Source organism: Triplophysa rosa, linkage group LG19 (genome assembly GCF_024868665.1).
Source record: "Triplophysa rosa linkage group LG19, Trosa_1v2, whole genome shotgun sequence".
Taxonomy (NCBI): Eukaryota; Metazoa; Chordata; class Actinopteri; order Cypriniformes; family Nemacheilidae; genus Triplophysa; species Triplophysa rosa.
Genome location: NC_079908.1, coordinates 14960317 through 14978354, shown reverse-complemented (window position 1 = coordinate 14978354; position 18038 = coordinate 14960317). Strand labels below are relative to the sequence as shown.

The window sequence follows — 18038 nt, the reverse complement described above, 5'->3', positions numbered from 1 at the left end:
GACCGTTAGGATGTGTGCGGGGCCGTAGACGCTCTCATGTGACCGCTCGCCTCGCACGACCTTGTAAAGCTTTTAGGAAAGTCTTTATGCAAGATGCTTTAAATGCTGTTGGAGAGCTGCGTCTGTAAAAGACGTGTGACAGCGCGTGAGAACCTTCTCGAATCAAGTCTCGCATTATGCTTCTGCTGCCAGGATTTACTAGCTGGTCAACACTGATCTCAGTGTCCTAATACCCCAAAACATTGAATCCTTCATCAGGCTGTGCACTTCTGTTGGGCTGTATTAATAAATTGCAGTGTGTTTATAGGCACGTAGGAACACAGTTAGCATTATCACATTATCACATTATCACAACACTTCATTTAGTTTCTCACTTGCTAAGGCACAATGTCTGAACAGTCTGTCTGCACTACGTTTTTGTCCATCTGAAACAATTCATTTCCTTAAAACCCATACAGCATTGCAGTGCAATTTACCTAAACCATGAGGCCTCCACCAGTAACAGACCATTAGATAATATAGAAAAACAAAACTTGAAAAGTCTACAAAAATATTTTTAACAGCATCATTACTGAAAATAACAGATTGATTTGTAATATACATTTTTAACAGAGATACTGAAAGAATTACATATAAATATATAATGTTGATCATACAATAATACAGGTGCTCGTCATATAATTAGAATATTGGTCTTAAGTAATATTCTAATTTTCTGAGATACTGTATTTGGGATTTTCATTAGTTGTCAGTTATAATCATCAAAATTAAAAGAAATAAACATTTGAAATATATCAGTCTGTGTGTAATGAATTAATATAATATACACGTTTCACTTTTTGAATGGAATTAGTGAAATAAATCAACTTTTTGATGATATTCTAATTATATGACCAGCACCTGTACATAATGTAAATGTGCATCAGTCTCCTGTGGCGCTGTTCACAGCTTTAAACTGCACCCTGACGGTTGGCCTCACTCACCTCTGTCCATCGACTGCTCTAATCTGTCACTAATAACTTTGTTTCAGGACTTCATGAGATGATTTTATTCATTGGTGGACAGAAAACACAAAGCGTCTTAACAAACTTAAATGTTCAGCGCAGTGTTATGTGTATGCGTGCCGGCTGCGTCTGAGCGCGCATTTCCTTAATGCGATTGTATGCTTAATTTTCTAAACAAGAACAAGTGAAATAAATAATATAAATATGATAACCATATGTAGAGTCGAGTGTTTATTTTCATTTTGTACGTTGATAAGGACAACCTGCTTTATTAGCAGTTTTAGTTTCGCTTTGCGTGAAGTAAAATGTTCTCTCTCTCTCTCTCTCTCTCTCTCTCTCTCGTACCTGCTCACGCGCAGTACCCGATGCGTTCTCAAGTACCGAAATTTGACACGATTGATTTAATGTGAATCAATACTCGGTAGTACCGACGTAATTCGGTCGGTGCCCTTAAAAGTACCAAGTCCGGTACCCAACCCTACTCACATTGATTCAAAAATCACCGTTCAGCCACTGTATTGCTCAGGTTCACGTTTTGCAAACGTGAACAGATACATTTCCAGAAGAGACACATTTTAGCTGGGAGAGAAAGAAACAGTAGCTTGTCTTTATTTCTCTACCTTACTAAATATTTTATTGGCACCCATCCAGCATGGAACATTTGGGCTGCTGGTGCCGGGTATGAAAAATGAGGCTGGGGACATATTCAGCATCTTCTGCTTGTACTTACAGTGTGAGGTTGGTGGAGAGGGATCCAGAGAGAGCGTAATCAAAGAACAACACAACACAAAATCAATCTGAAATCTCAAAGTTGGCCTGGTTCGGTATGAGCTTGGCTGTCTTTTGGGGGAATTTACACTAAAGTCTGGCTTTTCAGAGCTTGATATTTTGACATGTGTCTGAATGTTGCGTGGTGTTTGTGTATTGTTGATTTTGCAGCTGAACTCGCCCATGAACTCTGTCAGTAGCTCAGAAGATATCAAGCCGCCCCTGGGTTTAAACGGCATGATGAAGGTGCCGACGCAGCCTTTGGGAACCCCCCTGTCCCTCACCAAACATATATGTGCCATCTGCGGCGATCGCTCCTCAGGTACAGACATACTAGCACACAATGGTGGGTAATGTGGGTCTCATGGGTAAAGATTTGGGTCTTCACACAAGCCAGTATATATTCTGAAATGCTGCCATTGTTATAAAGTCAAATATATTTAAAGAATGGGGCCCTGGGCTCACACTCAACAAGGGAGTTAAATAAAAATATTTTTTCATTGGTTCTGCGTTTCAATGTTGGCATGTACTCTCTACAGGTAAACACTACGGTGTGTACAGCTGTGAGGGATGCAAAGGTTTCTTCAAAAGGACCGTGCGCAAGGACCTGACCTACACATGCCGAGACAGCAAGGACTGCATCATTGACAAACGCCAGCGCAACCGCTGCCAGTACTGCCGCTATCAGAAGTGTCTGGCCATGGGAATGAAGAGAGAAGGTACAGCACATGAAGTTGAGGACAGAGGATTCTTTTCTCTCTTCCTCTGAAACTTTATAAGACAGGTTTTGAACGTTGCGCTCTTTAAATGCTGGAGCATCCTCGTCGCTTTAAAGTCCCAGTGAAATTGAAAATTACAATGCCTATTTTTTCATGAAATAATGCAGCGTTTATTTTAAATAGTTTATCAATGTGGGCCATTCTCTTTTTAAAATGGGTGTGCCCTCATAATTTTAATTAAAATCTAAATGACTATCCATCTTAAATGATGTATGTTATACAGCTTGGGCGGAGCATCTGTTAACTCCTCCCCTTCAACTCTCAGTCTGCTGCCAGTTCCATTTCAAAATGCAACGGCTGTTTTTATACATCCAATCAAATCGCAGAGAAAGACAAAAGCCACACCCAAATTTTTTGACGTTAGAAAATCTATTTCACTCGGAAATGTGTCAAAATACGAAAATAAAAACGATCGCACCTTCCGGTTCACGGGGACTTTAAGAGCCTGGAGCCATTTATACACTGAAATAGGGCTGGGTATTGATTCTGCTGTTCCGATTCGATTCCAATTCACAAGCTCTCGATTCGAGTCAATGATTATAGATTTAATACGAATCCTATAGATATTTCTAAAAGAAGATCAGTAAATATCACATTACAATGGTGAATTAAAAAATGAAATGAAGAACCACAAACCTGTATATTAAACTTTAAACACACTTGGGTATATTGAAACAGAACAGGTTATTTTACATTTAAGATACAGTATAACAAGCAAAATTTTACAAAATTACCTTTAAAGAGGGGCTGCAAACACGTGAATTTAGCATCACTTTTTATGTAAAGGTGATGTTAAATTCGACACACCCACATCTGCCATGTTAATTAAGCAATGAATGAAGGATATGCTCCCTGTTGTAACATCCACCTGTTGTAAAAAGAAAAGTGACATCTAGTGGATAGTAGTAGCAATAACATTCACGTTAATGAATGTTCAGTGCATGCAGAAATATGAAAGAAAAAAATATATATTCACAGCTTTTGAGAATCGATATTGAATCAACTGCATTTTAAAAAATGATTACTCAATTTTTTTTTTTCCCAGCCCTGCTCTCAAATATATTAAAATACAGCACAAAAGTGTGTTATCTGTGTGTTTACACAGATTTAAAAATGTTCTTACAGCCTCTGCCTTAAGAAAAAATGTGTCACACTTTCAAGTTAAATGTTAATAATGCACAGATGTCTGAAACGCAGTGTGCATATTTTCAGTAGAAAGTTGCAAAAAGGTAAACACAATGCTAAAATACATGGAGAAAGGTATGGAGCGATTTTAGTCTCATTAATTATTCACACGTAAAACACGATGTACACTTGCGTAGCCAGTTTCACATGCATAAAACCTAATTCACGTGCACAAATTATAAATGTACATTCACAAAAAACAATTCACGTGCGTAAAATAAAATGATATTCTCATAAAATATGTTTCACAAACGCTTAATACAATTCACAGACGTACAACTGTGCACAAGTATTTCGAAAGTTTAAAACGTACAAGTTTATCATTGAATGTGAACGTGCAAATCGTCACTCACGTGTGAATCGGCCCTGGATTTGTGTGTGTGTATTTTGAGACTCTCTTGGCAGCGTTGTCCCTCCCACTTGAGTTGTCATCCTGTTTAGCCAATCAGATTCAACCTTACCATTCAACCAATCATAATCGTGGAGAGCACAGAACTCAAGGAGCACTAGTGTTAGCACTAAAGGCTCGTTTGTACAGCTTCGCTAATCTACTCTCCGAGCTGTGATGCAGTATTAAAACATAATACAGCCACGCAATAAATCTGTTTTTATTTACTTATTTTCTAGAAAATAAGTATGAAATAGTGAGTGAACATGACCACTTAAAACTACACAACCAGCAGTCACTTCACTGAACTGCTAAAATCCGTCTGGGTAGCAAGCTGTGCCTGTTTGAGATGTGTTCATGTTTGTATGTCCATACATGTATGTTTTAAATGAACAAGGGCAAACAAGGACAATAAATGACTAGTTCTTGGAAACATAGTTTTGTATGGGCGCATAGATTTGTAGCTAGCCGCCTTTTGGAAAATATCTCTCTTAAGGGGGCTGAAAAACCACTAAATTGGCAACACAGGAAGTAAGTCAAACTGCACAAAAAGCGCGCAGAGCCGTTTTCCTCGAGTCCTGTGCTCTCCGCGTTTATGATTGGTTGAATGGTAAGGTTGAATCTGATTGGCTAAAGAGTACGACAACCCACGTGGGAGGGGTTGCGCTGCCAGGAGAGTCTCAAAAAACACACACACACACATCCAAGGCGATTCACACGTGAGTGACGATTTGCACATTCACATAACACGATAAACGTGTACATTTTAAACTTTCGAAATATTTGTGCACAGTCGTATGTTTGTGAAACGTACTTTATGAGAAAATAGTTTTGTTACACGCACGCGAATTGCTTTTTGTAAATGTATATTTATACTTTGTGCACGTAAATTAGGTTTTATTCCTGTGAAACTGTTTACGCATGTGTGTATCTTGTTTTACGCGTGAATAATTAATGAGACTAAAATCGCTCCATAGAAAGGTTCCACAATAAAACTGTTCATCTTAGTAAACAGCATTTACTCGCCAAACTAAGTGCAGTACATTAAGACTTGCATGTAAATGACCTCACTGTGGTTGAAGTGGGCACGCGTTCTTTGCACCCACTGACCCGAGCCGTTCACCATAGGGTGAGATGTTTTCTGCACTCCATGTCCCCTCACTGTTAAACACAATCTCACATCTGTGTGACTCCTGGAGAGACGTTCACATTACTACAATCATCCCTCAGAAAACAGAGATCGTGGGTCACATCTTCATCCTTCACGGTGAGACATCAGTCAACGAGTTCAGTCTGTATTAGAAACGCTGAACTGTACTTCAGACTCCAGGTGGTGTTATTGCAATGTATTGAGAGCGAAGAGAACAGGATTGAGGATGCCAGGAGCATATATACTTTTCTCTCAAATGTGTTTTTTTGCGTTAAATATAGAAGGCTGGCACCTGAGGCATTAATGCTTTGAATTTGTCACCTCGAAAACAAAATGCACAAAATGTACACCAATACGACAGTGTATCACACAGCTGGTGAAATATTGATCTAAGCAACTATTTTGGCCCTCAGTCAGGGAATATGAATGTGGGGTATCAGTGTATTTGTGTTGTTTTTGAAGCGTGTGCTCCGTGGAGGGCAGTGTTTTGCTTTGAAGGCATCAGTTTGAACCAGTGAACCCATCTCGGCACATACGCACACATGATCATGTTGTTGTGAGGATTTGTGCTGATGGCTGTTTTGTCTGTAGATTTATAATTCAGTGTATTCAAAAGCTGCAAACCCTTTATGCTGTTCAATTCTGCACACGTACAGTGGCCAAAAGTGATTATATTTGCTTTTAACGCTTCCTCGTGTTAGAGTAAACCAGGAAAATAAGAGGCGTGTGGTACAAAATGAAGAAAATACTAATTAAAGAGATAGTTCAGCCAAAAATGAAATTTCTGTCATCATTTGCTCACCATCTTGTCATTTCAAACCTGTATGACTTTCTTTCTTCTGCAAAACACAAAAGAAGATATTTTGAAACATTTTGGTAACTGAAAATCGTTCCCAGTGCAAGTCAATGGGGACCAACGGTTTTCTGTCACCTACATTTTTCAAAATATCTTCTTTTGTGTTCTGCAGAAGAGAGAAAGTCATACAGGTTTGAAATGAAAAGAGGGCGTGTAAATAATGACAGAATTTTCATTTTGAAGGTGAACTACTCCTTTAAATTCTTATTTAAAGCTCTGCATTCATACAATACTTAATTTGTCATATTTTCCCCAGCTGAAACATTTATTATATAAATTATTTTATAAACTCAGGTCGACGTCTGTGCAACCAATCACAGCTGTCTTTAATCACACAAGGTCAGCGATATTATTTATTAAATTATATATTATGATTATAGATTCGTTGCATAGCTAATGTAGAAATCTACAGTGCAGATATCTTCAGTTATTGTTCCAGTTGAGAGAGAAACAGAACGTAGAATGACGTGATCCATACACATGACGTCTTTTGGTTCACACACTAATTTTGTACGACCTCAGCGTGACCTCTCGCCTTCTCTTATTTCTATCACCATGGTCCAGATTGCTTCTTTTTAAGGATGTGATCATTGCTTGCTTTCGCCTCCGTGTCCCATAAGCTCCCGCTGTACCCCGCGGCAGCAAAGAGCGGGGCCGCTCTCGTCCCAAAATTCGCTAAGCGAATCTGCAGAAAAACAGGATTAAATGAATTTATGCTCGTCTCCTCTCCGGGGAAAATAAACCTAACGTGATTTCAGCCTCTCTCACCTCTGTCTGACTCCTGGAGAAGTATTTTACCCTTGGGCTGACCTCCAGACACCAGACAGCACTTTCCGTAAAGCAGCGTCCCCGCACCCCCACCACAGCACCTCTGTTATTTACCTTTGAGGAAATAGAGGGAGGTTTGGTAGAGGAGAAAGTGAGTGTGTGTGTGTGTGTGTGTGAACGCAGTGTGAATGGGGACTGGGTTTGGAGTATTTCGGATGAACTGTGCTTTAACCGCAGGGGCTTGGAGTGTGGTTAATACTGCCTTGGCCACAGTGAGAATGAGGGACTGTTCAGCACTTTAACCACTTCCTGTTCCCTGAGACGATCAAATGTCTGATCTGTTAAGGCCTGTTTGAAACCTCAGAGACAAGGAACTGCTTACAAAATTTTGTCATGCAACGAAGTTGGAAATGCAGGGAACTATAAAATCTCCTTTGAGATTTAAGGAGTTATAAGTCAGCTAGTGTAATAGAGGATACACTTCAGCATACCTTTAAAACAATAATTAGTGAGACAAGTGTTTGTAGACTTTGGGGTCGATCAGACAGAATGCGTTTTTTGCTCTTAGACGCGTCTCTTTTGAATTGTTTTCAGTTGGCATGGAGCGTTTTGCACGCTGCTTATTCGCCCCGGGCCTCGCGTTTTTGCCGCCTGCTGCACCACGCGTTTTTGGCGGAGCGCTCTGAGCGCCTGAAGTTGAAATAAACTTGACTCTGAGCAGTAAAGTGCTTGACGTCATGCGCCTTTTTTCCTATTGTCCAATCGAATGAAAGGAGAGGCGGACCTTCTGATGTGGTGACGGAACTTTACAGTTGCTTAAAACGTCCGGAGACTGCAGTGATGAAGGAGAAACTTGTGTTGGCTGACGCGGGTTAACCGAGCAAGGTTAGAGCAAGCGCCCTCTGCTTGTACCTTTTTAAAGTTTGTGATAATATAACAGTTAACAGCAACTTGAGCGCACGCGCTATAATCCTTGACTGACAGGACCGCTGTTTCGGTGGTTACCTAGCAACATAAAAAAACTGCTGCGCGCTGCTCTCTTCATAGAGTCAACCAAAAGAGCAGCGCGGCATGCCTCACGTTTTCGAACATGAGAAGTGCGTTCTGTCTGATCGACCCCTTAGACGTCACATTTTGCCCATGCTGCTCATATTTTTGGTGATTTTTTTTTTCCCCATAAATCATTATTAGTCACCCTTTATGTTTGTCATTGGGTTTTGCAAATATCTAACCAATAAAAGTATTAAAAAATGCTTATCAACTTTGGTAACACAGTATTTAATCATTTAAAAAGTAGTGTTTTTCCATTTTCTGAAAAACTGTGAATTTGGACATCCGATGTTTCGGAAGCACAATGACAAAATGTTCTCGCTTTTATTGGCTTCAGTCGAAAAATACTACTCTAAAGGTCTTTGCACATACAGTCCGAAATTTTCGTATGCGTTTTTTCGTATTTGGCTCTCGTTTGTACGGTGTCTCTGAATTGTTAAAAAAGGCCACTCAAAATGCTTGACGGATGCGAAAAACGCAGAAAATCGAACCCGGTCTGAATTTTTTTATGACGGACGAAAATATCGGAGGCAGTGTGTAAATGTGATTGACACAACGTGAGGTCGTATTTATTTTTTAACGTGCGGAAATTTCGGACGCAAATTTCGGACTCAATGTGCAATGGGCTTAAGTTGTATAACTAAGTTGTGTTGTAGTTTTGGAGTGTGTGCAGTAGTGGCCAAAGATGATGTTCAGGGGAAAATATTTGTACAATATTTGCTTTTATAACGCGTCCTCGGGTTAGATTAAACCTTCAAAATATGAGCTGTTTGGGACAAAATTGACAAAACAATTAAGTTTTAGAGTATGAATTCGACAAAATTATTTGGCAAAAATGTCAACTACAGTGTATCAGGGGTGTAGTTTTTATTCTAATATACAAAAAATTGAGGTAAAAAAGAAGGAAAAAAGCAAACGTGTAACTATAATTTTATCACTTAATAATTTTTGATCCTCTTTTGTTACGGCCCCTTAAATTCTTTTCAAAGCTGAATGTCGGTTTACACTCCAAACACAACTATGCAACATACATAGAACATTTTTAATGCGTCTTTAATAAAATATTTGGATAAAGAGCAAAGATGTCACTTGTTCAAAGGTGGACAAAATTGACAAAGTTTTAAGGTATTTATTCACCAAAATTATTTGGCGTAAAGTAAACTATAGCGTATCAGGAAATGTAGTTTTTAATATACAAACAAATTGCATGTTAAAAATAAGTCTAACAGGAACTAAAGCAAACATTCAACTAAAATCAATTATGAATATTTGTTCAGCCACTTTTTTGCCACGCCCCCTTAAATTCTTTTCAAAGCTGAACATCAGTTTACAACTATGCAACATGCGGTCATTTTTAATGCCTCTGAAAAAAGAGCAAAGATGTCAATTACCCAAAGTTGGACATGACTTTACTGTATGTGTGTTGACAATTTGATTTGCTAACTGCTGTAGTGACCGTGACTAGTTTTGTTACACACAGCCGTCCAGGAGGAGCGCCAGCGAGCCAGAGATCGTAATGAGAATGAGGTGGAGTCCACCAGCAGCGTGAATGAGGACATGCCCGTGGAGAAGATCCTGGAGGCCGAGCTCGCCGTGGAGCCCAAAACAGAGACGTACATCGAAACCAACTTGGCCATGACTTCAAACTCAGTAAGTGACATCACTTCCTCTTTGTGCGCCAGTGATACCTTTAAGTTAACGCTGTCGTTAGCAAATGTTTCAACATTGTTTCTTTGTAATTCCTTGAGAAGAGCATAGCAAGCTTTACCTGAGAGCCGTGATGTTTCTCAAGTTTCCCTCCGCTGAAATGATCATTGGTCTCACTTTCCACCATTGTTTAAATAATGAAACGCTCCGACAGTTCCCAGGAGCTCTCTGCCTGCTGTCAGCCTCTGAGGAGAGCTTTCTCTCTCAGTTTTTATCTCTGTCATTTTCTCCTTAAAAATATTGGTATCATTTGTAGTGCAGAAATGAAATTGGGGAGGTGGTGGAGATATGAGAGGAGTAGTAGAACAGGGGAATAGAGAATGAGAGAGAGCGAGAGGCTGGGCGGTTGAGTGCGTCTTGTGGGACTCTTCTTTAGCGAAGCGAAAATGTTCTGGAAGTGAAGGGCGCTGTTATGTGAGTAAATGGGGAGTTATTTCAGGAAGATGAAGATGTGTGGGAACAGAGGAGCGACATTTGGGGACGGGGGAGAACACGCAGCCTGTCTGGAGGGAGTAGCTGCCAGGTCTTACACTGGAAAGCACTCCGTCAGGCTCTGGTTCGCTATCATCGACTGTGTCGGGTGTGTCATCTTTTATATCCAGCAGGGGGCTTGAGAGCTGGGGTCAACCAAGGTTATAGTGCTGTTTTAAGATTATATGTGTATTAAGATATGTTGTTTTTATATTATTTTTAAATATGAATCCATATTAATATTATTATATTATTTTGTAAGAAAGTAATTATGCATAAAATATACATATATAATATTCATATATTTATAATAATTTATTTATTATATATAATTTAACAGTTTTATTTTTCAAAATTTTGTAATAATTTTAACAATAAAAAACAGCCAGTATTTTAAATTGGAGTTATTATTGGCACTTGTTTAGAATGAACTTTTAACTACATTTTTATATTTTATTTATTTGTATTATTTTATAAGTTAATTTATACAATAATTTTTTTTATTACATCAGTCACGTGTCTCCTTATTAATTTTTTTTTTTTAATCGAGCTCATTTGCATCACAGCGTTATTAAGCATTATTAAGCGTTATTAAGCATTATTAAGCATTATTAAGCATTATTAAGCGCTATTACGCGCTATTACATTTAACTTTTTCTGTAGCTCGCAGGTGAAGACGGTGACGTCGTGTCTTCACACACAAAACCTCTCTTTATGCCTCGACAGCTATTTTAATTTGAATTTTACGCTGACAGTTTAATAAGCGATATGAACGAAAACAATGATGCAGTTGAGAGTTTGACAGCAGAGAGACATTTTACAGAAATGTGTTCCCCCGCCCCGCTCCCCGTCAGATCCTCTCTCCTACCCCTGTCCTGGGACCTCCCCTCCTGTCCTGCTCTTTTGGAAGCCGCTGCCCTGTGCACTAATGAATCAGAGGACCCCGGCTCGGGTGTGTAGCACATAAATGGACCGCCAATGCTGCTTAATGGCTGGGGTTCGGCCAAGCTGAATAAAGTGCGTTTATCTCATAGTCTTTATGGTGACCTAGAACAGGAGTTAAACAGGCGTTAGTAACATGCCTCCAGTTAGAAATGAAAGGGCGAGGAGAACACCGTCACGCTTGCTCATTTGTCATTTCTCTCCGGTTCTCTTCATTTCCCTTCATTTTTCTTCATCTTTTTGGCGCTCTTCTTATGCGTATGTACGTGTATTTGTCATACGGCCAAACACCGATATTCACTCTTATCGTTTTCTCATTTGTTTGGTTCAGATGACATCATAGGCGTCAGTTTATTAAAAAGCATTTGTTATGTGTTGTCTAATGTTTCAGTTATGGGTGGGTCACATTGGTCTACTGTTTGGCTAGCAGTGAGGTTTCGCATACATAAAATGCACATTTACATTTTTTAGGTATTATATATTTTTAAAAATTTAAGAGGAATTAATTTGAATTAAATGGCCGTTTTTTATTAGGATTCGTTTTTGAATGAGGTATATTTCTTGCGGATGTCTTGCTTATTATCCTGCGAGGCTGCAGAATGCAGACAGCTTTTTTCGCCTCCGTTGTCACGCAACAATAATATAGTTTAAGCAGACTATGAAAAATTGAAACGTCTCTCATCTCTCCTCCTCGAGTGATAAAAATTTCATAACGCAATAATAATGCAAGCGTGGCGTTTCTGCGAGAGCCCAGGACCAGGATCTGCTGTGAATAATGCAGACTGAATGCTTTCCATTCAGCGGCTACAAAATCAGCTTGTGTTTTGTGATGGTCATGAAGAGAACGTTATCAAAACGTCGTCTTGAATCTGAAAAAGTCGTCATCACCCGCGGCCCAGGCCTAGTGCCTGCACCACGTCACAGGTCAGCTGTGTTCAGTAGTGCTTCAATGAGGAGAAAAATCTTTTGCACTGATTTTGTACTGTATATTCAAAGTCAAAACCTTGACTAAATCAAATCTTACACTGCTAAGATTTACTTTAATCTAGAGAACTGAAATGATTAACAATAATTAACGATTATTAACTGAATCAGCTCTTTAAAATGCAGAAAGCATACACAACTTCATCGGGATATGAGACTGATAATGTTGTTGTTCTTTATCATTTGATGAATCATTTCATCCGTCTTTATTTTTCAGATTTGTTTAGTATGTGGTTTTGAAGAAATGAGGTCAGTGTCAATAGAGCCGAGGTAGCGCTATATCATTCATGAGTTTGCTTGTGTTTAACCAGAACTGTGGGATTTGTATTGTTCCGAAGAGCGCCAGTGGAGGCGTCTTCACTTCAGATTGTTGTTTTGTGAATTAATTATCTGTTTGTTTACATATTTGTAGCAGAAACCGTTGCACTGAGGTGATGCGTTGGCGTTTTTCAGTAAAAAAATGCCTAAACTGCTTTGCTGGCCTTAGCTGGTTTTCCAGTCTTGTGCTAATATGGTTTAGCTGTTCAGCCGTTCTCCCAGTCCCAAAAACCTCTTTTGAACCAGCTTGGCCAGACCAGCTAATAAAAAAATAATGATTTGCACTATTGATTTTCTCCAACCGCTCGAATAACAAGTTGGAAAACAAGTGATTTTCTGCTTTTCACACGAGCATGACAGTGTATGTAGTAGATAATAATATATTGACCCTTTCAAAGCTCTTGACTCATAATTGTGGTGTCATTGTGTCAAACTTCCTCTAATGGACCACATAAAGCTGCCAAAACTGAGGCCAGGAATGTGACCCCCCCCCACCACCACACAACGGCAATACTGATAAACACAAATATGATTTTTCCCCTTTCTGTTTATTTTCCTAAGCGTTGTTTGTCCTTTCGCCCACCACAGTGTCCTGTTGATGTTTTCTAACGCTCGACACTTCAGTTAAAAACACTCAATTTGTATTTGTTCTGGTCCTTTCAGAAACCGGCTCCCGCTGCTTTCCGCTCCTCTGCGCTCATTGCCCCTCTTTCTCGCAGTCCATTGGCTCACTGTTTCATCTCCTGAAACAAAGCGCTGTATCTATCCTTCCCTTCTCTTCACGCAACATGAGGCGAAAATCGTTTAGGTCATTTTTCATATCTCTCATTTGTCCTCTCTCTCTTTGATGGCGTTCCGCAATGAGACGTGATAATAGACTCAGATCCGCGGGAGGCGGTGGCAGAAACTCGGCATGCACAAATTCCCATAAAAGCATTACTTTCAAGAACAATGTGTGCATTTGTACCATAACTCTCTGACTTTCATATTACATTCTCCAGTATAGAGATTTTAAAATGTGTTGAGGAATGGGTGAACATGTGAAATTCTTGTCCTGGGAGCTTCCTGTAGGAAACGCATGCATGGAGAGGGTCATTTTTTAGCAGCGGCTCTCTGCAGGTATTTCCTGCACAGGCTGGGGCAAAAGCACTGTTTGTTTTGCCTTCCTGTTCGCTCTCGCTCCGAGCACATTTGTCACCGACCGTTGTGTGTGTGTGCATGGAGTCACAGTTATGAAAGGTGGAGTGTATGGTTTTTACTTCTTTACCAGAGTAAAACTCTGTTACCATCACCATTAGCATTCGCACATGCACCTCATACTTCTAAAAATGTGACATCATCACACATGTGATGGACAGTTTGAAGCATTGATAATATCTACATGTTGTAGCTGACAACCAATGACATTGAGAGTATGTACAGTTGACAGTCGGACTGGAAACTCATCTCTTGTGTTCTTCTTTCCTCCACCAGCCCAACGACCCCGTCACAAACATCTGTCAGGCCGCAGACAAGCAACTCTTTACTCTGGTGGAATGGGCCAAAAGGATCCCACACTTCTCTGAGCTCCCTCTGGATGACCAGGTCATCCTCCTGCGAGCAGGTGTGTTTTACACCGGAGATAAACACATGCTTAGAGTGATAGTTCACCCAAAAAAGTAAAAATCTGTCATTTATTCACCCTCGTGAAGTTTAAAACCTGTATGTGAGCCTTTATTCTGTGGAACACTAAAGAAGATATTTTGAGAAATGTGTTTTGTGTCAGTATAATGGAAGTCAATGGGGTCTGGTGTTTTTAGGTTACCGACATTATTCAAAACTTTTTCTTTTGTGTTCTGCAGAGGAAAGAAAGTCATACAGGTTTGAAATGACATTTTTGACGTAGTGTCATGCTAATAACCATCCAGGCGAGGCATGTCAACAAGTTTTGCATGCTTACATTTTGCAGAAAATCTAAACATGTTGTGTTGAACCCTATTGCTTCCATGTTCCAAAACACATTATTTGGCTGCCTCGGAATGATTTTGTTCTCTAAAAAGCTGAAGGAATTTGACATACAAGCAAGATAAATGTTTGTCTAGATGTTCTGGAGACCACCATTCAACAAACAAACCACTCTGTGTTTCATTTTCTTTATTGCTTGTTGCATTAGTAACGCTGGTCTTCTGAGAACAGGCTGAAGAGATGGTCTTATCTCCATTTCAGGTTTTCTATAAATAACCCTTTTAGTTCTGCTGTCTCAGATGAAAGCATCTCAGCTTTTTCCAAGCTCAGCTCTGGGGAAATGGGGCGGGGGGATGTACTGTAGTTGCTAGGCAGACTGGTTTAAAGGAGCCCTGTTGCTTAAATACGGCGTATAATGTTTAATCATTATTTTATGTTTGTCTCTCAGGGTGGAATGAGCTCCTCATTGCGTCATTTTCACATCGCTCTATAGCAGTGAAGGATGGAATACTGTTGGCCACAGGATTACACGTTCACAGGAACAGCGCCCACAGCGCCGGCGTTGGAGCCATATTTGACAGGTTAAAATGATGCTTTATTCAAATTACAGTATATGCTGTGTACTATCCAAAACTGAGAGGATTGAAGGTTTTAGTACACTGAACAGTTTTGTTTAATCGTTTTTTATTGTTTGTTGATGATAAACCTAATTACACAACAATTTGACAATAAAGTTTTTGAACTTGCTTCATTTTTGTTGCATCAAATTAAACATGGTGGCTCCGTTGTCTCCTCTGGTCCAGAATAACTTATATATATATGATATACTATTATACAGCCTGTACTATCTTAGCATATAGTTTGTCATTAATGTTTTTGCAAAATGAAAATGATTGCTGTTATATACTGTGCATTTTCATTTCAACTTCATACATTTTAATATGTGTAAGGGATAATGAAACACTTACAAAATGATTTGCTGCAAACGTTCTGTAAAACTTTTTATGCACATGTCTTGTTATAATATTTCTACACCATTTTGTGTGTGTTTTGAATTGTCCAGATCTATTTTAAAGCCGCACCAAACAGATTTGGGTCAACATTTTTGTAGAAGAATCTGAAAGCCGTGACACTGGCTGGAATTCAAACATGGACACAAAGAGATGATCAAACTGTAAATTATCATGACAAGGGCAGAAGAGGAACCTTGACATTTCTAGCAGCAGAAGAGAAGGGCAGAAGGAACGCACTTTTCTATCGATTTACATCGATATTCATTAAAAATTCTGCCGTGCTGGCAACGGAGGTCACGCAGAAATGCTTGAGCGCTCAGACAGAAAATGTTAAAGGAAATCCATTTGTGTGTCATTTATTATGAAATCAGAAAATATGGAGACGCCCGGTGCTGCCAAAGAGCTTTACAATGTATCTGCACCTGCGCGAGAACAACCAATGTCATGACCGCCGTTATAAGCTGCCGGCATTTTCATTAGTCATATTTTGTGCATGACATCATCTAATGTACATTTATTTGTCACATGTAAAACAACAAAGCTTTAGTACTAGCTGACAATGAAATGAGTATTAAATACAATACATTATTATAAAAGTAGTCATAAGGAAAGATTATTTAAGATGAAGACTCCTCTCTGTCCTTACCGCCCAAAGGCGAAACAGCCGGCTTACAATAGATCACATCTCTGCAATAATGCAGCTTGCATTTAGATGCGTTGAGGTGATAATGTTTCCTCATCAGGACTCCCGTGAGCGACAGCCGTGCCGCAAATGAAGTGGCTGCTCGACTTCAACTCTGGGCTGAAGTCCCCCCGCCCCCCTCAAATGATTCAGTCGGTCAATTGAATTAGACTATGTTGGATGTTCTCGCACCACCGTGCGTGCCATCACCCGGTCACGCCGAGGCCATCAGAGGAGACACCGCTCGATGGAAACAGGAAGTGATGTCAGTCGGGACGTTTATTAAGGAGATCTTAGTATTTGAGAGTTGCTGCCTGTCACAGCAGTACGGAGTAATATCTGCATTTATAGATCTTTTTCCCGACAGCTGTTGATATAAAAGGGAGAGTGGCGTTTTTGAATAGTGTAAAGCAAGAGGTCTTCACCGGTGTGTTTTCTCTTGTGTTCAGGGTCCTGACAGAGCTGGTGTCAAAGATGAGAGACATGCAGATGGATAAAACAGAGCTGGGGTGCCTTCGCGCCATCGTCCTGTTCAACCCAGGTAACTTCTCTCCTCCACCAGCGTTCAATGGACACAAACATCGAAAATATATATATTTTTTCAAAGTAAAAGTATTTTGGTTGCCTGTTTGTATGGAATGATTCCTCTTTGTTGCAACAGGCTTTTAGATGTATTTTAAGGCTCTCTTTAGTTGGAGTATTGCGCCTCACACATGACATTAGAGGATGTTTACATGTACAGTACTATGCTCAAAGTGTCGATATCTTTGGCCTCTGGACCCCACGGTAAGCATAGCCCTCATCGCCAGCACGAAAAGGCCTTCCATTCATTAATGAGTCAGACACAACACACGCTTCATTCTCTGAGGACAGGCCTATTCTCTGTTCCATTTACTTTATGAAGAACAAAACCACTGCACTCATTCTCTCAATTACAGGTTCTCAGAAAACTCATCCAGAGAACCAGATTGAGTTCACAGAAGTTTCAGAGATTCACGTGTGTTTTATCTGGAAAAACAAAAACATCCACACACTTTTCTTCTGAATACTTCTGAATAGCTGGAACTCTCGTCCCGCACAGTGGCAGGGCAGGAACTGTGTCTCACTTTGAAACTGTGCTAGGGAAGGATGGGACAGTTCCTCCTGAACTAAACTATATTCTGCATTCATTTCAGACTCCAAAGGTCTATCGAACCCTGGTGAGGTGGAGGCGCTGAGAGAGAAGGTTTATGCCTCTCTGGAAGCTTACTGTAAGCAGAAGTACCCTGAACAACCTGGAAGGTACAGAACCTGTTTTTTACTTCTTGTTCTTAGATTGAGGATGACATCACAGTCTTTTAGCATTATTATAATATATGATATTTAATCATATATCACATATTATATATCAGTGGATGTCAACCTTTTTTACTTTAAGGCCCCCTTCTTACAATTTCTACCCAGTAAATATTCTAAAGGTTGTACCATAATTAAAAAACATGTATATCCATTATAAATATAACTAAGAAATATCTTAATTTTTATTTGTTTTAGTTTATTTTTTATGTTACTGGTTGAGTAAATTGTATTGTATCGTATACAATTTTATGATATTATATTTTATAATTTTATCTTTTATGATATTATATTGTTTTTGATATTTTTGTTTTATTATATATTTTTTGATATTTTAATTATTAAATATGTTTGTTTTATTATTAAATATTTTATTTTAATATTAAACACTTTATTATTATACTACAAGACACATTTTGTATAGAGGTTTTTCCAAAACTTTCAGACGTGACTTCAAAGGCAGTCTGACTGTCTCTGCTGTCAGTCAAATCGCTGTCAGTCAAATCAAAAACAGATAAAAGGGTTATGAATCCTCTGTCTGGAATAATGTAGTGTTTGACTTTACTATATATAATTCAATTCAATTTATTCATATAGCGCTTTTCACAATGTGCATTGTTCCAAAGCAGCTTTACAGGAGCAAATAAGACAAATAAAAAAACACAGAAAGGTAAAACACAGCACAGTGCATGGT

At 39.3% G+C, this 18038-nt stretch overlaps 1 protein-coding gene across 2 annotated transcripts in view; it reads left to right on the top strand.

Moving 5' to 3' along the window:
• rxraa (retinoid X receptor, alpha a) overlaps nucleotides 1-18038 on the top strand; it is a 68001-nt gene that overhangs the window by 45705 nt on the left and 4258 nt on the right. Inside the window, exons 3-9 of one of the 2 annotated variants that reach the window (XM_057360133.1) lie at nucleotides 1944-2094; nucleotides 2312-2491; nucleotides 9429-9598; nucleotides 13844-13973; nucleotides 14763-14895; nucleotides 16459-16550; nucleotides 17185-17290. In XM_057360133.1, coding sequence (XP_057216116.1) covers nucleotides 1944-2094; nucleotides 2312-2491; nucleotides 9429-9598; nucleotides 13844-13973; nucleotides 14763-14895; nucleotides 16459-16550; nucleotides 17185-17290 — 962 coding nt within the window. Of the gene's footprint in view, nucleotides 1-1943; nucleotides 2095-2311; nucleotides 2492-9413; nucleotides 9599-13843; nucleotides 13974-14762; nucleotides 14896-16458; nucleotides 16551-17184; nucleotides 17291-18038 lie in introns of both variants that reach the window. The other variant, XM_057360130.1, reaches the window with a different exon arrangement.